General features: G+C 41.9%; 2 protein-coding genes across 2 annotated transcripts; both read left to right on the plus strand.

Moving 5' to 3' along the window:
* Positions 1-540: 540 nt before the first annotated feature.
* dnaaf6 (dynein axonemal assembly factor 6) lies at positions 541-3,661 on the plus strand. The gene is made up of 6 exons (XM_014141071.2): positions 541-928; positions 1,177-1,246; positions 1,679-1,775; positions 1,887-1,983; positions 2,271-2,356; positions 3,163-3,661. The coding sequence occupies exons 1-6, from the start codon at positions 836-838 to the stop codon at positions 3,293-3,295; spliced, it is 576 nt and encodes a 191-aa protein (XP_013996546.1). The 5' UTR covers positions 541-835; the 3' UTR covers positions 3,296-3,661.
* A 136-nt stretch (positions 3,662-3,797) lies between these two features.
* On the plus strand, positions 3,798-18,380 carry LOC106569577 (type I phosphatidylinositol 4,5-bisphosphate 4-phosphatase-A). The gene is made up of 7 exons (XM_014141070.2): positions 3,798-4,042; positions 5,134-5,327; positions 5,621-5,727; positions 12,227-12,332; positions 12,655-12,707; positions 13,288-13,378; positions 14,754-18,380. The coding sequence occupies exons 1-7, from the start codon at positions 3,934-3,936 to the stop codon at positions 14,895-14,897; spliced, it is 804 nt and encodes a 267-aa protein (XP_013996545.1). The 5' UTR covers positions 3,798-3,933; the 3' UTR covers positions 14,898-18,380.
* The last annotated feature ends 4,870 nt before the right edge of the window (positions 18,381-23,250 follow it).

A 23,250-nucleotide genomic window follows, 5' to 3' on the forward strand; every position in this document is an offset into this window, starting at 1 on the left:
CAGCATCTGTGAGAAGAGACTATTTTGTTCACATTGTGGCACTAAAGTGCTCAGGCCTGTTGCTTGGCACAGTCATGGGTCCCCTCCCTCTGTCTCCTAGGTAACAGGGGTCTAATGCCGCATTCAATTGCAAGTCGGAACTAGGAAACTCGGAAATGTCTGACTTGGTTGAGCGGCCTGGTCACGTAGGTACAAGGAGTTAACAGGTCTGAATTGTCCGATTTTTACTAGTTCTGACTAATACGTGAACGCGGCAAAAAGCAGTGAGAGGGCAGGGACCCAGAAAGGAATAAAGGTTCAATGAATGCTGAGGACCAGATTATCAAATCGAGATGTGCTGAATTCCCCCAAACACTTAGGCACTCCTTTAGATCTGAAAATAATGAATACGTTTAACCTCGCCTTCTGATTAGCTGGCTGGAGTTTTTCCCTATATTGTTTTTCAGATCGGAGTACACGGATGGCAGTCTGGAAAGTTCTGTGGTTCTATTTAAACTTGTGTGGTTCTCGTCACGCCCACAAGATGACGTCGCGGTTTCCATGGCATCGAAACAAGCCGAGCGACCATCTCCCTGGAAACAGTTGCCCAACACATTCCCACAGATAGGTTTAGTTATAAAATAATATTTTACTTTCCCCTTTGGGACAGGAATATATCCTGTCTCTGTGAATTTATTTTGTTTAGATAATCTTGATTCGCCTATTTTAGGTACACAGAGATTAGCCGTTAGGTTTAACGCGAGATTGACGTATCCAGCAATATTGTTTGTTGTAACTTGCTAACGTTAGCTGACTTTGGCAAGCCTTTACACGAGCAAGTGAATATTCTTTCACAATGTCAATGGAGGGTTTGTCATCAGTCCAGAATCTACAAGCACTCTCTGCACTCTTATCCACGCGGGACGAGGATGAGGAATATAATTGTAGAGTAAGGCATTGCTAACGTTAATCATTTAGATAAATTGCACTTCTCCAACGTTAGTTTTGCCTAAACAAGCTAGCTAATAAAATTGGTTTTGGCAAACAAAATGTAATAACTTGTCCAGTTAGCATGCTAGCAAAAATCCGATGATCATGCAGGTAGTTAACGTTAGATATGTGACAACAGCTACTTTGCGCTTGCTTTCTATGTCACTCTTTGAAAGTGATTTATTCTTTGAAATATTTTCTGAACAGAATATGACATCATCCGCAGTAATGGGACCTGGAGATATTGGTCTCCCTTCACCTGCTGCCAACAAATCAGGTCTGTTTTTATCAGATGGCCTGTACCAACAAAGCTGTGGAATATTGAATATGGTGCCATTTGGGATGTAAACAGTAACAAGCTGTGGATGTAGTTACAACAGTAACAAGCTGTGTATGTTTGGGGCTCTTACGTGGCGCAGTGGTCTAAAGCAATGCATCTCAGTGCTAGAGACCCTGGCTTGACCCTGGTACAGACCCTGGTTCGATTCCAGGCTGTATCACAACCAGCTGTGATTGGGAGTCCCATAGGGCTGGGCACAATTGTCCCAGCGTCATCCGGGTTAGGGTTTGGCCAGGGTAGACCGTCATTGTAAATAACAATTTGTTCTTAACTGACTGGCCTAGTTAAATAAAGGTTAAATATATATTTCAAAAATGTAGTTACAACCATAGAGATCTTATGAAATCACTAATTCTATGGTTACAACAGCCTACACCAAGAAGGACAGTAAAGCCATCTGGAGTGAGGAGGAGGTGACAGAGGGGTCGCAGTTTGATGACCTCACAGACACCCGGCCAAAGCCTGAGTAAGTCAAGTTTGCAGTCTAACACCATGAAAAAGAAAACAACATCCCAGACAAGGCAATTGGTACTCCTATCCCTCACATCTGATTTCTCCGCCATTGTTGTGTGTTCAGGTATGACATATTGCTGAAGCAGAATGTTGGAACAGAGGACGTGTTTCTTGGGATGAGCAGAAAAGACCCCTCTTCCATGTGCTGTGACAGCATGCTGGTAACCATAGAGATCCTATAATTCATTCTATACATCATTCTATAGGATTCTATACATAATTCTATAGGTTCCTGTATGTAATTCTATGCTGTTGGTAACCATGTAGCTACAGTGTTGTGCTCTGTAATGCAATGTTACATCTTCTTGCATCTATTACTTGGCTTGAATAGATGAATAGAATGTTCTCCATCTGGGTTGAGGGAAATTTTTTTGGAGTCTATTACACCCATCTGAAATTTATAGTACAGAACAATAATATAATAATAATATAAACTCTATCTCCTCAGGTGAAAATCAAACTGCCAGACACCAAAGCAACAGATGTAGTCTTGGATGTGAAGGAGAAATTCCTTGATCTACGAACGCCAAACTTGTAAGATTCTTTAGAAAATTCTTTAGAATGTTGCCTGCCTGTCATCCTTCTGTAAAGAGTTCCAGACTTTCTATCCACAGCCAGAAAACTATTTGCTACTATTTACTGAACTTGTCTCTTGCTCCTTCTTTCTTCATAAAGAATGCTTTATCTCTATATTTATCTCTATCTAAAGCACGTGTCGTTGTCTCTTCTCTCTCTCTCTCTCTCTCACACACTCACAATGTATTTCTGTCTCTCGCTCTTTCTTTCTCTCATATCTATTTTACTCATTAAAGCTAGAATCCTTAATTGAAACCATAACAAAGCGGGGACCCCGCCTCTGTTTTGGTAAAAAAAGAATGGGCCTGGAAAAATTGTAACTCTCAAATTAATAAGACAGGGCTATGGATGCAAGGACTTATCGTTTTAACCATGTTTTGAGGCTATATAGTGTTTGTTTACATTTACATTGTTTACATGTTAGGTTCTGATGGGGTATGACAGTTTAACTAAGATCAAACCACATTTTATTTGTTACATGTGCCCAATACAACAGGTGTAGACCTTACAGTGAAATGCTTACTTACAAGCCCTTAACCAACAATGCAGTTTTAAGAAAAATAAGTGTTAAGTAAATAGATAAGTAAAAAATAACAAATAATCAGAGTGCAGCACTAAAATAATAGTAAAATAACAGTAAAATAAGGCATTTTTAAGTTACATTCTTCACAATAAATGGGTTTATATAAGTAATTCATAAGTCCAAAAATGGATGTAGCAATTAAGGATTCTAGCTTTAAATCCTTTCTTCTCTCTCCACACAGTAAACTGGGCCTACACCTTCCTCACCCAGTCCACAGTCAGGATGGAAAAGCCCAGTTCTACAGTGAAAGACAGGAGCTGGAGGTCACTCTACCAATGAACCGCCTCATGGACCAAATCAACCTGCAACGATGAGAGAAAGTTAGGAGAAAGGAAAAATAATTGAGGAGCAAACTGAACTCGAGAGGAAATTAAGCAAATCTTGGAGGACAGGTGCATGTGGTTTTGGGTTCCTGAAGTCCTGAAGTTCCTACTTACCTAGGGGTTCATTCAGTTCCTACTTACCTGACCTGTGCACAGGTGAGAGCAGAGCCTCTGTCTTCTGTCATGAAGCAGAAGAGATGAGTATTGTAAATTTCTCGCAATATAGATGACTTGTTTGTTTGAAGAGTTCCATGGTTTTCATTATAAACTCTGACCATTTAATCTGTTCATTGAATATATTTTTTTCTGTTCGGTGGAATATATTGGCAGCGTTTCAATAAATACATTTGTCTGGTTTATTTTCCTCTTTGTGGTATATTCACCAACACCCTTTGCTATATTTTAGCGTTACCATTCTTGTTTGTTACTATGCAATATGCTGTGTTATCATAGGCAGTTGTGGGCTGTGTTGACCAATTATGGGGAAGTGTGCATGGTCTGACAGTCACAGCGGCGAACGTGTGATCATGTGACGCATACGTTTCAGACAAAATCCTGGACACAACAATATAACGGCTCCATATCATTGCGCTGCACGGTTCTGCTCCTCCCACGCCTTTGCTCTCGGTATGGCGGACGGTGAGAGGTCCCCGTTACTAGCAGATCTTGGAGATGGTGCTCTTGTCGGCGGAGTGTCACCAGGCTCGGCTCCCTATGGTCTACCAAATAAACCACAAAGTGAGTATCCATGGATGCTCTCCTACCTAGCCAAAGCGTCGGTCCCTATGATTTGCAGATAGTCAAGAGCACGAAAGGTTGCTTTCTTGGTATCTACATGGACAGTTAGTATCTGGGGAGTGAATCGTGGTTGCTAGCCAGCTGTTGATGCAAGCATGCCTGTTAGCTAGCTAACTAGCGGTTAGCTGCCTGCTACGCCCATCAAACTGAATAACTAGCTAGTCACCTGGACAGCTAATTGGCTCGATTTTTGTAACGGTTTGGCTTTTTCTGCATTTTGTTGGCTAGTCATCATAGTTTCAGGGTTGTACTAAACAGAAACGCCCATGATGTTTTGCGTTTTATGTATGGAACTAACTATAACTGTCTACCCAAAGATGGCTAGCTGGCTAAGTAGCCCAACTAGCTAATTGCTCAGTATAGTATGCAATATTCCACGTGTTATAATATTGTTGGTAATTCTGAGATATGTTGGTGGCCTATTATAAAATTATAGCTAGTAGTGTAATATTTCTATAGTTATTTGAAGATATACCGCCAGTGATGTCTAGCTAGCTAGTTTGCAAATCTCTGTTGTATGTAACCAAAACACCTGATTTGATTGACACCGCTCTGGGCCACTAGGGAAGCTCATAATTACTGCAATATAAGACGACGACCAACGGAGACAGTAATTGGGAGGGGCTACTGTACTTACCTACATATTAGAACAATGGCATGAGTTGGGGGTAAAACAGGTGTTCACAATATGCCTTTTTAATGTATTTATTTACAAACAACTTATTTATTTGAAGTTATTTGTATAGTGGTAACTGCTGATTTCTGTCAATCGTACTACAATTATGTTAAGTTCCATACACATGGAGTGAGAGAGAGAAGTCCCTGCAGTCCTTTTATCAAGCTCCTTTTCAGCTGGAACTCCAGCCTCAAATTCTGTGTGTAACTCTTTCTTGTTTCAGCGGCAGTGCACTACTCTGCCACTATGTGTACATTTTGTTAAGGCCTTAGTTAGTTGAATGCAAGTTGCTCTGAATAAGAGTGTCAGCTAAAATGACCAACATTTTAAATGTGCCTCCCTCTCTGTATTTCAGGCTTCCCTCCCTTCCCCAGCCCCACCCAGCCCTCAGTGCTCCTGGGGGAGGACCCTCCTCCGTACTCCCCCCTCACCTCCCCAGAGAGTGGCAGCGCGCCAGTCATCAGCTGTAGGGTGTGTCAAAGCCTCATCAGCGTGGAGGGGAAGCTCCACCAGCATGTGGTCAAGTGTGGGGTCTGCAACGAGGCTACGGTGGCTAACCTGTTTAGTGTTTACTGCCTGCATGTTCATTTAGGTTGCGTCTCAAATGTTCACTGTGTAGTGCACTACTTCTGAACAGAGCCCTATGTGTACCTTACATCTACCTGCGTGTTCATTTAGGTTGCGTGCAAAATGGTACCCTGATAATGACTTCTTGTTCATCTTGTTTGGCTTGTTCCCCCTCTTCCTTCCTCTCTTCCTTCCTCTCCCTCTCCTCTTCCTCTCATCCTATTCCTCCTCCTCGTCCTATTCCTCCTCTTGTGTGTCTCTGTCTCCCTCTGTAGCCAATCAAGAATGCACCAGCAGGGAAGAAGTATGTCCGCTGTCCCTGTAACTGTCTACTCATCTGCAAAGTCACCTCTCAGAGGATCGCCTGTCCCCGCCCCTACTGGTAGGGGGGCTAATTTTTATATATTTAGAAACCAAAAAGGGGTGATGATATTAATGAACAATTTCGATCCGAATGTGCAAACTGTTCAAACAGATTTGCAAATAAGGTGGATCCTTTTAAATATGATATTGGACCATAAACAGATTTGGCTCATTAATCTACTGTCCAAATAATGATGGTCCACGCTGCTTTAAAAAATAAATAAATGCATACATACAGTCATGGCCAAAAGTTTTGAGAATGACACAAATATAAATTTTCAGTCTGCTGCCTCAGTTTGTATGATGGCAATTTGCATATACGCCAGAATGTTATGAAGAGTGATCAGATGAATTGCAAAGTCCCTCTTTGCCATGCAAATGAACTGAATCCCCCAAAAACATTTCCACTGCATTTCAGCCCTGCCACAAAAGAACCAGCTGACATCATGTCAGTGATTCCCTCGTTAACACAGGTGAGTGTTGACGAGGACATGGCTGGAGATCACGCTGTCATGCTGATTGAGTTCGAATAACAGACTGGAAGCTTCAAAAGGAGGGTGGTGCATGGAATCATTGTTCTTCCTCTGTCAAACATGGTTACCTGCAAGGAAACATGTGCCGTCATCATTGCTTTGCACAAAAAGGGCCTCCCAGGCAAGGATATTGCTGCCAGTAAGATTGCACCTAAATCAACCATTTATCGGATCATCAAGAACTTCAAGGAGAGCGGTTCAATTGTTGTGAAGAAGGCTGCAGGGCGCCCAAGAAAGTCCAGCAAGAGCCAGGACCGTCTCTTAAAGTTTGCTCAGGAATGGCAGCAGGCAGGTGTGAGTGCATCTGCACGCATAGTGAGTCAAAGACCTTTGGAGGATGGCCTGGTGTCAAGAAGGGCCGCAAAGAAGCCACTTCTCTCCAGGAAAAACGTTAGGGACAGACAGATATTCTGCAAAAGGTACAGGGAATGGACTGCTGAGGACTGGGGTAAAGTCATTTTTCTCTGATGAATCCCCTTTCTGATTGTTTGGGGCATCTGGAAAAAATGCTTGTCAGGAGAAGACAAGGTGAGCGCTACCATCAGTCCTGTGTCATGCCAACAGTAAAGCATCCTGAGACCATTCATGTGTGGGGTTGCTTCACAGCCAAGGGAGTGGGCTCACTCACAATTTTGCCTAAGAACACAGCCATGAATAAAGAATGGTACCAACACATCCTCCGAGAGCAACTTCTCCCAACCATCCAGGAACAGTTTGGTGACGAACAATGGCGTTTCCAGCATGATGGAGCACCTTGCCATAAGGCAAAAGCGATAACTAAGTGGCTCGGGGAACAAAATATCGATATTTTGGGTCCATGGCCAGGAAACTCCCCAGACCTTAATCCCATTGAGAACTTGGTCAATACTCAAGAGGCAGGTGGACAAACAAAAACCCACAAATTCTGACAAACTCCAAGCATTGATTATGCAAGAATGGGCTGCCATCAGTCAGGATGTGGCCCAGAAGTTAATTGACAGCATGCCAGGGCGGATTGCAGAGGTCTTGAAAAAGAAGGGTAAGCACTGCAAATATTGACTCTGCATCAACTTCATGTAATTGTCAATAAAAGCCTTTGACACTTATGAAATGCTTGTAATTATACATCATTATTTCATAGTAACATCTGACAAAAATATCTAGACACTGAAGCAGCAAACTTTGGAAATTAATATTTGTCATTCTCAAGACTTTTGGCCATGACTGTACATGCATGCATGCAGTCGAAGTCGGAAGTTTACATACACCTTAGCCAAATACATTTGAACTAAGTTTTTCACAATTCCTGACATTAAATCCCAGGAAAAATTCCATGTTTTAGTTCAGTTAGGATCACCACTTTATTTTAAGAATGGGAAATGTCAGAATAATAGTAGAGGTATTTCTTTCAGCTTTTATTTCTTTCATCACATTCCCAGAGTGTCAGAAGTTTACATACAGGCAATGCTACCAAATACTAATTGAGTGTAAATTGTTTAACTTGGGTCAAATGTTTTGGGTAGCCTTCCACAAGCTTCCCACAATAAGTTGGGTGAATTTTGGCCCATTCCTCCTGACAGAGCTGGTGTAACTGAGTCAGGTTTGTAGGCCTTCTTGCTCGCACACGCTTTTTCAGTTCTGCCCACAAATTTTCTATAGGATTGAGGTCAGGGCTTTGTGATGGTCACTCCAATACCTTGACTTTGTTGTCCTTAAGCCATTTTGCCACAACTTTGGAAGTATGCTTGGGGTCATTGTCCATTTGGAAGACCCATTTGCGACCAAGCTTTAACTTCCTGACTGATGTCTTGAGATGTTGCTTCAATATATCCACATAATTTTCCTCCCTCATGATGCCATCTATTTTGTGACGTGCACCAGTCCCTCCTGCAGCAAAGCACCCCCACAACATGATGCTGCCACCCCCATGCTTCACGGTTGGGATGGTGTTCTTCGGCTTGCAAGCCTCCCCCTTTTTCCTCCTAACATAATGGTCATTATGGCCAAACAGTTCTATTTTTGTTTCATCATACCAGAGGACATTTCTCCAAAAATACGATCTTTGTCTCCATGTTTAATTGCAAACTGTAGTCTGGCTTTTTTATGGTGGTTTTGGAGCAGTGGCTTCTTCCTTGCTGAGCGGCCTTTCAGGTTATGTCGATATAGGACTCGTTTTACTGTAGATATAGATACTTTGTACCCGTTTCCTCCAGCATCTTCACAAGGTCCTTTGCTGTTGTTCTGGGATTGATTTGCACTTTTCGCACCAAAGTATGTTCATCTCTAGGAGATAGAATGCGTCTCCTTCCTGAGTGGTATGACGTTTGCGTGGTCCCATGTTGTTTATACTTGTATACTATTGTTTGTACAGATGAACATGGTACCTTCAGGCGTTTTGGAAATTGCTCCCAAGGATGAACCAGACTTGTGGAGGTCTACAATTTCTTTTCTGAGGTCTTGGCTAATTTCTTTAGATTTTCCCATGATGTCAAGCGACGAGGTACTTAGTTAGAAGGTAGGCCTTGAAATACTTCCACAGTTACACCTCCAATTAACTTAAATGATGTCAATTAGCCTATCAGAAGCTTCTAAAGCCATGACATCATTTTCTTTAATTTTCCATGCTGTTTAATCAATCTTGTGTATGTAAACTTCTGACCCACTGGAATTGTGACAGTGAATTATAAGTGAAATAATCTGTCTGTAAACAATTGTTGGAACAATTACTTGTCATCCACCAAGTAGATGTCCTAACCGAATTGCCAAAACTATAGTTTGTTAACAAGGAATTTGTGGAGTGGTTGAACAACAATTTTTAATGACTCAAACCTAAGTGTATGTAAACTTCCGACTTATATATATCTCGAGCAATACATGACTTAATTATTATGGTGAGTTTATAATACGGTTTTAAGTACATCAATGGACCTTAAAGGAAATCACACTACAAATGATTACCCTCATGGCCTTAAGGAAATAACAAATATTATGGACATTTTGGTACTAGTGCATATATGGAGGCTTAAATACCCTGACCTAGTGAGATATACATGGAGGATGTTTAATACCCTGACCTGGTGAGATATACATGGAGGAGGTTTAATACCCTGACCTGGTGAGATATACATGGAGGAGGTTTAATACCCTGACCTAGTGAGATATACATGGAGGAGGTTTAATACCCTGACCTAGTGAGATATACATGGAGGAGGTTTAATACCCTGACCTAGTGAGAGATACATGGAGGAGGTTTAATACCCTGACCTAGTGAGAGATACATGGAGGAGGTTTAATATCCTGACCTAGTGAGATATACATGGAGGAGGTTTAATATCCTGACCTAGTGAGATATACATGGAGGAGGTTTAATACCCTGACCTAGTGAGAGATACATGGAGGAGGTTTAATATCCTGACCTAGTGAGATATACATGGAGGAGGTTTAATACCCTGACCTAGTGAGATATACATGGAGGAGGTTTAATACCCTGACCTAGTGAGATATACATGGCGGAGGCTCAATCAAGCTAGTCGTCTTGACTACTTTCTTATGTCATTATCTCTGGCACCAAAATATTTAATGGGGGACAGAATGCGGTCGGACCATTTAAATAATTGATATACAGTGCATTCGAAAAGTATTCAGACCCCTTCCCTTTTTCCACATTTTGTTACGTTACAGCCTTGTTCTAATATTGATGAGGAAATGGTTTATTTAATTAATCTCACACAATACCCCATAATGATGAAGTGGAAACAGGTTTTTAGACATTTTTGCAAATGTATTATAAATAAAAAAAATTGAAATACCTTATTTACTTAAGTATTCAGTCCCTTTGCTATGAGACTTGCAATTGAGCTCCGTTGCATTCTGTTTTCATTGATCATGCTTGAGATATTTCTACAACTTGATTTGGAGTCCACCTGTTGTAAATTCAATTGATTGGACATGATTTGGAAAGGCACACACCTGTATATGTAAAGATCCCACAGTTGACAGTGCATGTCAGAGCAAAAACCAAGCCATGAGCTCGACGTAATTGTCTGTAGAGCTCCGAGACAGGATTGTGTTAAAGTACAGATCTGGGGAAGGGTACCAAAAAATGTCTTTTTGGCAACTCCAAGTGGGCTGTCATGTGCCTTTTACTGAGGAGGGGCTTCCGTCTGGCCACTCTTTGATAAAGGCCTGATTTTGATGGCGTGCTGCAGAGATGGTTGTCCTTCTGGAAGGTTCTTTTATCTCCACAGAGGAACTCTAGAGCTCTGTCAGAGTGACCATTGGGTTCTTGGTCACTTTCCTGACCAAGGCCCTTCTCCCTCGATTGCTCTGTTTTGCCAGGTGGCCAGCTGTAGGAAGAATCTTAGTGGTTCCTAACTTCTTTGATTTAAGAATGGTGGAGGCCACTGGGTTCTTGGTGAACTTCAATCTGCAGACTTTTTTTTATTTTTTTTATTTTTATTTATTTTTTTGTACCCTTCCCCAGATCTGTACCTTGCCAGAATCCTGTCTCGGAGCTCTACGGACAATTCCGTTGACCACGTGGCTTGGTTTCTTCTCTGACATGCACTGTCAAGTGTGGGACCTTATATTGACAGGTGTGTGTGCCTTTCCAAATCCAATCAGTTGAATTTACCACAGGTGGACTCCAACTGTGGTAGAAACATCTCAAGGATGATCAATGGATACTTATGTAAATGTATTTGATAAATTTGCAAAAATTACTAAACCTGTTTCTGCTTTGTTATTGGGTGTAGATTGTCGTCGTTCCCCCCCCCTCTCTCAATTTTAATACATTTTAGAATAAGACTAATGTAACAATGTGGAAAAAGTAAAGAGGTCTGAATTCTTTCCGAATGCACTTGTTTGGTCGCAGGTTCAAGATAGGCCGAAAAATTGCAACATTTACCTGGTGTTAACTATGCAAATAGCCCTGCTGAGTGATTTGAAAAGTCCATTGATCAATAATATAATCATTTTTATCAAAAAAAAATAAAATTTACAATCAGTAGAAACTGTTGGAATAGAAAGGTTCAGAACTTTTGAAACTTCACAGCACAGTTGAAAAATATATGGCAAATACAATTCCTTTGACCTCATGGCTTGGTTTTTGCTCTGATATGCGTTGTCAACTGTGGGACCTTTTTTATATAGACAGGTGTGTGTGCCTTTCCAAATTATGTCCAATCAATTAAATTTACCACAGATGCACCTGAGCTCAATTTCGAGTCTCATAGCAAAGGGTCTGAATACTTACCTTATTTACCTATTTCAGTTTCTTATTTGCAAAAATGTCTAAACCTGTTTTTCTCTTTGTCATTGTGGGGGGTAAAAAGTAATTTCATCAATTTTAGAATAAGGCTGTAACATAACAAAATGTGGAAAAGGGGAAGGGGTCTGAATACTTTCCGACTGCACCATATGACCGAAATGGCACCCTATTCCCTATAATAATGCACTACTTTTAACCAGAGCCATATGGGCCCTGGTCAAAAGTAGTGCACTATATAGGGAATAGGGTGCCACTTCGAACGTAACCACTGCCTGGATATGAAGAGTTTGTCCAGGTGGCATGTTGTCTACTTGGTGAATACAGTTGATACAGCATTTGAAACCCCTTAATTCACACTGATACTAGTGCGTCAAGGGCTGCGTTAGGCTAACCCAGGCTCCTAGATAAGTTCGTTGACCGGTATGGAACTTGCGCTCAGTTGCATTTAAACCTAGCTAGTAATACTGACTTAGACTGAACAGCGAGGGAAGTGGTTGCTGTTTTTTTCTCTGATTCCTGGCACTGACTATGATAACGGCTATTTGGAAAAAGGGTCTACTTGCAATGACTGTTTGGTTGTTTTTCCCTACTATAGTCAGTGGAATGCACTCTGGATAAGATCTGCTAAATGACTCATTTTACGTTTGTTTTCCTGTGTGGTAACGCTGTTGTATTTGAACCTAGCTAGTAATACTGACTTAGACTGAACAGTGAGTTTATGTGATTGTGCTCCCCAGTAAGAGGATAATAAACCTGGGTCCAGTCCACCCTGGTCCAGCCAGCCCTGAACCCCAGCCGGCCGGAGCTCGCGTATCCTGTGGACACTGCAACAACACTTTCCTGGTACGACCCTTCACCTCTCTCAAAGCCAGTGTGTATGTGTATATAGGCTCTATCTCAATGAGTCATTCCATGATTCCTCTCTCCTTGATTGTTAAGGAGAAGGTTCCTCCCCCTTAGACCTTCTTGTCCAATGCGTTTTCAGAAGGATGCAAGGGAAAAGGAATCTAGGAAAGATGATTTGAGAAAGAGCCACAGTGTACACCAAAGCTGTTATGAAGGCCAGGAATTCTTGAGTGTTGCTAACATGGATAATACTCTACTGGACTAATGAATTGACATACTGTATAATATTTTATATTTACATGAGTGTCTTGTATTTCAGTGGACAGAGTTTACTGACAGGACACTCGCCAGGTGCCCACACTGCAGGAAAGTGTGAGTACCTATTGGTTTCTCTGTCCATAGGCTGCTCGGTCAATACAGCTGAGTCCATCTGTGCTTATACCACAATTAAGCTCAAGATGAAGTCCTTCAGTGGTGGCTGGTGGCACTTAAAATCAGAGGACAGACTCCTAGTAAAGATTAAAACGAATTTATGGAACTTTTCAAACGTATGCTTTCCATGTGTTTGATTCCATTCCAGCTATTATTATGAGTTGTCCTTTCCACACCAGCCTCCACTGATGTTCTTCATAGTATATTTGAAATATGTATGTGTCCCCTTGTGAGCTGTAGGCAGTTGTCAGTCGGTCAGATTCCCATACCATCAGTCTTCAGCATAAGCTCCTTACGGTCTTGTGTGCAACATCTCAAGTCTGAGCTCAGTGACTCTTACGTAACCTTTGTTAGTGTGACTGGCTTCATCAACTAATAAGTTAAACCTATGAAGTTCTTCCATTTACCATAAAAATGCTTTTGGACAGCCGAAGCAAGTCACACCAATTTTTCTGGTTATATTTCATGTAATAAAAAAAAACTTTTCCCCTTCTCTTTTGTCACGCCCTTCGACATGCAGCTCCTCTATTGGTCAGAGGTACCCTCGAAGGCGGAGCTTGTGGTGTGTTCTACTATGCTTGCTTTTCAGCATCTCCACTGCTGGTCTGGTGGTGAGTACACCCTGTCCGCTCTACATCTTTATTTAACCAGGTAGGCTCGTTGACAACAACTTCTCATTTACAACTGCGACCTGGCCAAGATAAAACATAGCAATTCAACACATACAACACAGTTACACATGGAATAAACAAAACATACAGTAGGAAAAAAAGAACAAAAAGTATATATACAGTGAGTGCAAATGAGGTAAGATAAGGGAGTTAAGGCAATAAATAGGCCATGGTGGCGAAGTAATTACGATATAGCAATTAAACACTGGAATGGTAGATGTGCAGAAGATGAATGTGCAAGTAGAGATACTGGGGTGCAAAGGAGCAAGATAAATAAATAAATAAATATGGTATGGGGATGAGGTAGATGGGCTATGTGCAGTGATCTGTGAGCTGCTCTGACAGCTGGTGCTTAAAGCTAGGGAGGGAGATATGAGACTCCAGCTTAAGTGATTTTTGCAGTTCGTTCCAGTCATTGGCAGCAGAGAACTGGAAGGAAAGACGACCAAAGGATGAATTGACTTTGGGGGTGACCAGTGAAATATACCTGCTGGAGCGCGTGCTACGGGTGGTTGCTGCTATGGAGACCAGTGAGCTGAGATAAGGCGGGGTTTACCTAGCAAAGACTTATAGATGACCTGGAGCCAGTGGTTTTGGCGACGAGTATGACGCGAGGGCCAACCAATGAGAGCGTACAGGTCGCAGTGGTGGGTAGTATATGGGGCTTTGGTGACAAAACGGATGGTACTGTGATAGTGTTGGAGGCTATTTTATAGATGACATCACTGAAGTTGAGGATCGGTAGGATGGTCAGTTTTACGAGGGCATGTTTGGCAGCATGAGTGAAGGATGCTTTGTTGCAATATAGGAAGCCGATTCTAGATTTAATTTTGGATTGGAGATGCTTAATGTGAGTCTGGAAGGAGAGTTTACAGTCTAACCAGACATCCAGGTATTTGTAGTTGTCCACGTATTCTAAGTCAGAGCCGTCCAGACTAGTGATGCTGGACGTGCGGCCAGGTGCGGGCAGTGATCGATTGAATAGCATGCATTTAGTTTTACTTGCGTTTAAGAGCAGTTGGAGGCCACGGAAGGAGAGTTGTATGGCATTGAAGCTCGTCTACATGACACGCCAGGCGATGACCTCACAATAAAAACACACCCCCAAGAACACAATGTTTAAAAAAGGCATAATATCGTCATGTTTCACAACCATGGCCTCTGCCACGCCAAATCACCAAAGCCCTTTTTTAGCTTAGGAAAAACCCGCTGTACACTTTACATGACACACTGTCAGAGTCCTATCACAAACACACCACCCTTAGCCTTGTAACATGCTGCGTCTCTAAGTCTTCTTCCTCTCTGTGTTTTGTAGGCAGGTACGTGGGTGAAGGCCCAGTCCTACGGGGGCATCTATGCCTCCTGGGCCATGCTGATCCTGCTGGTACTCCTGACCCTGGGTCGGGCTCTATACTGGGCCTGCATGCCTGTTAGTGAGCCCCTACAGAACTTCACATAGACACACACACACACACACACACACACACAGGCGTAGGGTGAAGTTGCTCCTAGACGCTGATCTTGGGTCAATTTTGTAATTACCCCACTAATGGTTAAGGTCAGGATTGTGGGAAGGGACGCTGATCCTAGATCTGTACCTAGGGTGAACTTCACCCTTGAGTAGGGCTGGGCGATATATCAAATTAATTTGATGTTTTTGCGCGTTATTCCAAATGCCTGTATCGCAAGAATCTAGTTAGTTTATATATTGTTCTTCTGAGCGTTTATGTCTGCTTGTTCTTAGGTTGTCTTGTTGGTCTCGGCTCCTTCTGTGCTGTGCACCTTCCCATTTGCACCAGAGATCTGTATATAATGATGAGATGCTTATGTCTCCGCTATAACAATGGGAGTCGTTGTCCCAAAGGCGGGAAGGCAGCCGATAAGCTTAGGTATAGAAACGCATTGGGCTTATTTTGGTGAGCGAAACTTCTCGCTTCGCCTCTTCCTCTCTGTTTACACACACACACCAAGCCCCTCCCCCTGTCACACAACAACCTCTCTGACAAGCGGTTTCAACTTGATATGTGGTTTGGTCCAACAGAATCGGTCATATGGACACCAAAAAACATTGCAACATTATTTTTACTGTAAGAGGAGAAGTTAGCCTTTTCAACGATACCCTTTTTATGTCTCAATTCCTCAAATTACGTGCAGAGCAGACACTACTAAAACGGGAACATCAATGAACATCTATTCTGGAAAATAAAAGTTCCGTGTTGCGCGCGGCATTACTGTTATACTAGCTGTCTAGTCTGGCTTTTATAAATGTGCAATAAGCATAACACCCAATATTAACTAGTTCTCTTTAGGAGATGAGGTAGGCCACTTGATTTCCACATCTGAACAAAGTGGACAGACTAGCATTCTGTTCAAACAATTGGAGACGGACAGAAGGGTGTGTTCATAACAATTCAATTGTTTTGCCTTGTTAGCTAGAAGATCCAAGTTGGCTGAAACTTGAAACATAGAGATTAGTTGGCTACTCACTAGCACGTGGGCTTGTGCTTGAGAGATTGTTTGAGACATTTGTTTCATTTTCTATAATGCTGCTACAAGAAGTTGGTCATTATTAGGGAATGTGTATTATACTTGGTTCTGGTTAAATTTCTAACCAAAAAGGGCATTTTCATTTTTTCAAAAAAGCAGGTTAAACTATTAAAATAATTAAGTTGTTAGTGGGTCTGATGATTGTGGTAGGCTCATATTTAGCCTAGATTTAATTTTACGAGCCCTGAATTAATTAGATTATTTCTGACTGTTTGAAATGTAGAGTATTTGACCTTTTTAATTGTACAACAAAGCTTAGAGAACATAAACAATCTAGGTGTGTATTGTGTATGGCCCATAAGATATGATTTTTAAGCCATATCGCCTAGCCCTACCTGGAGCCTTTTATTTATTTAACTGAAGCTCAAAACAAGAAGTTCCCCTCCTTCCCTTTAATCTTTTGTCATTGTGTTTCCAAACTGGATGATGAATAATATCCTAAACTCCTAAAAGAGCAGTAGCTTGACTTCTACATTACTCATGAATTGATGAATAGTTCGCTTTAACATGTTCAACTACTTTCCCTTCCCTGTTTTAATCATTGCTTAGGCCAGTCTATCTATGGCAGGTGCTGGCAGCCACACCAGAGCCTCCTATCATGGCATGGCTGAGTGGAACCAAGTCTTAAATGATGACATAGCCCTCGGATAAGACTGTCCCTCCGCAACCCTGAATAGATGTTCTGTTTTTGGGGCATTTTACATGAGATTCATTCATTTGTTTTGGAAAACCCTTGAAGCGTTGTTGAAAGGCAAATTAAGCTAAATTGAGGCCAGTGTAAGGTGAACACCACCTAAATTACCCTCCTTTTCCCAGACATGGAGCTGGGTTTGAAGGGAGGTTAGGACTGTGTCCCAAATGGCACCCTATTCCCTAAATAGTGCACTACTTGTGACCAGGGCTCAGTCTGGTCAAAGATCAGAAGTAGTGCACTATATAGGGAATATGCTGCCTATTGGGTTGCTTGCTAGGGCATCGTCAGAGTGAGGTCTGTCAGTATGTTGGAGTCGATATTTATACTGCGTAATCTGTCTGTGGGAGTGTTCGTCTTTGTTCCAAAGCAACTTAGAAGCCTTAAAGAAGTTGGAGAAATTTGACTGGACACACACATACATACATACATACATACATATACACACACACTCTCATTCCCCACACTTACATACCAAAATATGAGTATTGTGAGTCACTGTAGTGGTAGGCAGCCAGCGTGAAAAAGCATCTCTCCTCAAGGACTTCAGTTTATACACTAGTTTGTTACAAGTGATCTGATCATCTCTTTATTGTGCTCTTGTTTAATATTGTATTCTTATCCATTTATTAGCTTACATGAGCTGTCAGTGGAACTCTTAGAGATGTACTAGAGAGCTTCAAGGTGGTGAAAGCCCACCATGGCTCTGCCCATGTTAGAAATAACTGGCTTTGGACCAAGTGTGCTCTCTATCCAACTCTATGGTCTTACTACACTAAATGTACCATGATGAGGCCCTGGTGACAGAGGCAGGCTGTGGTTGTTGTAGACCCCTTACTCTTCTAGTGGTGCACTAAATGGGGAGTAGGGTGCTGTTGGGGATTCAGTCAGGGTAATAGGAAACGGTTGCTGAAGATAATCTATACACACTACCTGCATGTTCAAACACACTTCATCTAACCATATAAGCTGTCTGTGGTTCGGATGTGGTCATAGGTTTCTTTTTACAGCAATGTTCTTTTTTTTTTTTTTATTGTAAATATATTTGTTGTTGTTCATGTAAGAGTAATTATTGCTAAGCCGATATTGCACTTGTGTGCATAACACTACATGATTTGATTCTTGGAGAACTTTTATTTTTTGTTTTGTTAATCGATAGGGTTATTTTTGCAACCCTTGTTACTTATTTTAACGGGAATCTGCAAAGTTGTTAGTTATTTGACTTACTAACACATTAACCCTCTGGACACAGGAATATGTGTCCAGATCTTAAACACACACACACACACACACACACACACACACACACACACGCATTCCTCATTTTACATATAGACAATCAAACATTTAAACCACAAATGGCATCATTTTACACACACACACAGTGACAAACAGATGGATACACATATATATACACACACACACACACACACACACACACACACACACACACACACACAGTGACAAACGGATGGATACACATACAGCTCTTTGAGATGGTTACCCTGCTTGACAGAACTGTGACGGTAGCAGTAATAGGTATTTTAAAATATCTTGTTATTTATTATAATGATCATGTTTTAATCATGATATTATGTACAATATTGATCATGTTAATGATGCCAATAATCAACAACCTGGCTGATGATGCTCATATCAGAGTTTGTTTACACACAATAAAGACATGATGTATGAAAATCTCAATGTGTTTTAGGCTCTTATTTATTTTTTATATATATTTTTAAAACGGTTTACTACAACATAATAAATCACAATACAATAATGAAAACCAAACAGTGGCATTACAGATACTCAGACACATTCACAGGCTGTTTTATAATGGAATTACAGTGTCAGTTACATTACATTTACATTACATTTAAGTCATTTAGCAGATGCTCTTACCCAGAGCGACTTACAAATTGGTGCATTCACCTTATGATATCCAGTGGAACAACCACTTTACAATAGTGCATCTAAATATTTTAAGGGGGGGGGGGGGTTAGAAGGATTACTTTATCCTATCCTAGGTATTCCTTAAAGAGGTGGGGTTTCAGGTGTCTCCGGAAGGTGGTGATTGACTCCGCTGTCCTGGCGTCGTGAGGGAGCTTGTTCCACCATTGGGGTGCCAGAGCAGCGAACAGTTTTGACTGGGCTGAGCGGGAACTGTGCTTCCTCAGAGGTAGGGAGGCGAGCAGGCCAGAGGTGGATGAACGCAGTGCCCTTGTTTGGGTGTAGGGCCTGATCAGAGCCTGAAGGTATGGAGGTGCCGTTCCCTTCACAGCTCCGTAGGCAATCACCATGGTCTTGTAGCGGATGCGAGCATCAACTGGAAGCCAGTGGAGAGAGCGGAGGAGCGGGGTGACGTGAGAGAACTTGGGAAGGTTGAACACCAGACGGGCTGCGGCGTTCTGGATGAGTTGTAGGGGTTTAATGGCACAGGCAGGGAGCCCAGCCAACAGCGAGTTGCAGTAATCCAGACGGGAGATGACAAGTGCCTGGATTAGGACCTGCGCCGCTTCCTGTGTGAGGCAGGGTCGTACTCTGCGAATGTTGTAGAGCATGAACCTACAGGATCGGGTCACCGCCTTGATGTTAGTGGAGAACGACAGGGTGTTGTCCAGGATCACGCCAAGGTTCTTAGCACTCTGGGAGGCGGACACAAGGGAGTTGTCAACCGTGATGGCGAGATCATGGAACGGGCAGTCCTTCCCCGGGAGGAAGAGCAGCTCCGTCTTGCTGAGGTTCAGCTTGAGGTGGTGATCCGTCATCCACACTGATATGTCTGACAGACATGCAGAGATGCGATTCGCCGCCTGGTTATCAGAAGGGGGAAAGGAGAAGATTAATTGTGTGTCGTCTGCATAGCAATGATAGGAGAGACCATGTGAGGATATAACAGAGCCAAGTGACTTGGTGTATAGCGAGAATAGGAGAGGGCCTAGAACAGAGCCCTGGGGGACACCAGACACACATTCTATTCAAATGAAAAGTTGAGGTTCCATGATGCTTTGTGATGTGCACCAGTGATCAAAAAGTGTCAAAACATTTTATGACCACACATGCACACCTAACCTGGCTCATTTTGGGCTCTTGAGTTTCATACGAGTTTCATTATTTTGTCGACACGAGATGAAAGGATTAGTAACATTGAAAAACAAAAACGATTATTATAATAAATAAAGAGCTCCCTGGAGAGAGAACGAGACAGGGGACAGAGAAGTCTGCAGGAAAAAAGAGGTGGCCATGTCCCAAATGGGACCCTATTCCCTATGTAGTGCACTACTCTTGACCAGGGCCCTATTGGGCCTGCACTATACAGGGAATATGGTGCCATTTGGGATGTGACCAAGGAAAGAGGGAGGAGAAGACAACTGTTCCTCAAGCCTTCTGGCTGTAAGTGGCTTTAGCTTGGAGGATACCATCGAGCATCCTCACCGGTTGCATCACTGCCTGGTATGGCAACTGCTCAGCATTTGACCGCAAGGCGCTACTGAGGGTAGTGCGTACGGCCCAGTACATCACTGGGGCCAAGCTTCCTGCCATCCAGGACCTATATAATAGGCGGTGTCAAAGGAAAGCCTATAAAATTGTCAGACTCCAGTCACCCAAGTCATAGACTGATCTCTGCTACCGCACAGCAAGCGGTACCGGAGCGCCAAGTCTAGGACCAAAAGGCTTCTTAACAGCTTCTACCCCCAAGCCATAAGACTGCTGAACAATTAATCAAATGGACACCGGACTATTTATATTGACCCCCCCCCATTTGTTTTGTACACTGCTGCTACTCGCAGTTTATCTATGCATATACCTACATGTACAAATTGCCTCGACTAACCTGTACCCCTGCACACTGACTCGGTACCGGTACCCCCTGTGTATAGCCTCATTCTTGTTATTTTATTGTGTTACTTTTTATTTTTAACTTTAGTTTATTTGGTAAACATTTTCTTAACTCTTCTTGAACTGCACTGTAGATTAAGGGCTTGTAAGTAAGCATTTCATGGTAAAGTCTACACTTGTTGTATTCGGTGCATGTGACAAATAAAGTTTGATTTAATTATCTTTAGCTTGGAGTTGTCTTGGGGCGGCAGGTAGCCTAGTGGTTAGAGTGTTGAATTAGTAACCGAAAGGTTGCAAGATCGAATCCCTGAGCTGATGAGGTAAAAATCTGTCGTTCTGCCCCTGAACAAGGCAGAATTTGTTCTTAACTGACTTGCCTAGTTAAATAACTAAAAAGAAACAGCTCTCTAGGTCCTGTTAAACACACACAGATTCTGACTTGCACTTTGCCTCCCACACACACATGATGAGAATTGACAGTCCCACTAAACTCATTGTCTGTATATGACCCCCATCCTGTACATCATACATTCCCTCATCCCATCCCATACATTCCCTCATCCCATACGTCATACATTCCCTCATCCCATCCCATACGTCATACATTCCCTCATCCCATCCCGTACATCATACATTCCCTCATCCCATCCCATACATTCCCTCATCCCATCCCATACATCATACATTCCCTCATCCCATCCCATACATTCCCTCATCCCATCCCATACATCATACATGACCCACATCCCACACCATCCTCCTTTCACATATAGGCTACTGCAGCATCCATAACGGCACACTATTCCTTACTGTATACGAGGTAGTACTTTTGACCAGGGCCCAGTGGTGGAAAAAGTATCCAATTGTCATACTTGAGTAAAAGTATAGATACCTTAATAGAAAGTTACTAAAGTAAAAGTCACCCAGTTTAATACTACTTGAGTAAAAGTCTAAAAGTATTTGGTTGTAAATATAGTTAAGTATCAAAAGTAAATGTAATTGCTAAAATACAGTTGGGTATCAAAAGTAAAAGTATAAATAATTTCAAATTCCTTCTATTAAGCAAAGCAGGCTGCACCATTTTCTTGTTTTTAAAATGTATGAATAGCCAGGGGCACACTCCAACACTCAGACATAATTTACAAAATATGCATTTGTGTTTAGTGAGTCCTCCAGATCAGAGGCAGAATGGATGGCCATGTGTTGTTTTGATAATTGTGTGAATTGGACAATTTTCCTGTCCTGCAAAACATTCAAATACATTATGGAATCATTACCCTGAATCATATACACTATAGAATCATTACTCTGAATCATATACATATTACTCTGAATCATATACACTATAGAATCATTACTCTGAATCATATACACTATAGAATCATTACTCTGAATCATATACACTATAGAATCATTAATCTGAATCGTATATTTTATTTCACCCTTAATTTTCCAGGTAAGTTGACTGAGAACACATTCTCATTTACAACAACAACCTGGGGTATAAATACTGGGGATGAATGAGCCAATTGGAAGCTGGGGATGATCAGATTGGGAATTTAGCCAGGATACTGGAGTTAACACAACTGCTCTTATTTTTATTTTACCTTTATTTAACTAGGCAAGTCAGTTAAGAAAAAAGTATTATTTACAATGACAGCCTACTGGGGAACACTAGGTTAACTGCCTTGTTCAGGGGTAGAACAACAGATTTTTACCTTGTCAGCTCAGGGATTCGATGCCGCAACCTTTCGTTTACTGGCCCAACACTCTAACCACCCCATTTACAATAAGTGTCATGGAATCTTTAGTGACCACCGAGAGTCAGGACACCCGTTTAACGTCCTATCTGAATGACAACACCTTACACAGGGTAATGTCCCCAAGCATTGCCCTGGGTCATATATACACATTGTATATCTTATTTATTTTGGACTGGAGGAAAGGGTGCCTTCTACTGGCCCTCCAACACCATCTAATCTCCCATTCAGGGACTGACCAGGACCAATCCTGCTTAGCTTCAGAGGCAAGCCAGCAGTGGGATGCAGGGTGGTAGGCTGCACTATGGAATCATTACCCTGAATCATAAACACTATGGAATCATTACTCTGAATCATCTACACAGTTCTCCCATCATATCCCATCCCTCTTACTCACTTTAAGCTATCTCTGTTAATGTACAAGGAAGAGAAATGAGGGATGATGGTAGATAGAAGGAGAGCAGGAGTGGCTTGGAGGGAGACAGGATGGAGAGTCGGGGAAAGAGTTTGTTTTATTCATCATACACTCATCCTTTAACAAACCAGGAACGACGCCATACCCTGTTTTAACAACACACAATATCTTTTGTGTTTTGTCGTGCTACATTTGGACATCATTAAATTCACATTTAACTACTAATACCACGTGATGGTTCAGCGGCATTATCGGAGGCCATTCAACAAGGAAAGATTCAATCACATTGCTTCACTGGGAAGATGTACGAACTGAATAGGAGGGTTTGGCATTTGTAAAAAGGAATATAACTGTGTTACATTATAACAGAGGAGGTCAAATGGATTATTAAACAACTTTACAGGTATTTTTGAATATCTGACTTCAGTGTGATGATGATGATGATGATGAAGATATTTTACAGATGCAGTGTAACTGTACTTCCTCCATAAGATCACTCTCATTACCATATTGGAGCAAAACTAAGGGTCCCACTTTAGATTGGAAATGAGGCAGC

Source organism: Salmo salar, chromosome ssa14 (assembly GCF_905237065.1).
Source record: "Salmo salar chromosome ssa14, Ssal_v3.1, whole genome shotgun sequence".
Lineage (NCBI taxonomy): Eukaryota > Metazoa > Chordata > Actinopteri > Salmoniformes > Salmonidae > Salmo > Salmo salar.

Bases quoted from the DNA above. Each gene is read 5' to 3' on its own strand.
- LOC106569577 (XM_014141070.2), top strand. From the start codon at position 3,934: ATGGCGGACGGTGAGAGGTCCCCGTTACTAGCAGATCTTGGAGATGGT. The intron at 5,728-12,226 runs GTAGGGGGGCTA...TGTGCTCCCCAG, and splicing joins GCCTGTCCCCGCCCCTACTG to TAAGAGGATAATAAACCTGG. The intron at 13,379-14,753 runs GTGAGTACACCC...TGTGTTTTGTAG, and splicing joins TCTCCACTGCTGGTCTGGTG to GCAGGTACGTGGGTGAAGGC.
- dnaaf6 (XM_014141071.2), top strand. From the start codon at position 836: ATGTCAATGGAGGGTTTGTCATCAGTCCAGAATCTACAAGCACTCTCT. The intron at 929-1,176 runs GTAAGGCATTGC...TTTTCTGAACAG, and splicing joins ATGAGGAATATAATTGTAGA to AATATGACATCATCCGCAGT. The intron at 2,357-3,162 runs GTAAGATTCTTT...CTCTCCACACAG, and splicing joins GATCTACGAACGCCAAACTT to TAAACTGGGCCTACACCTTC.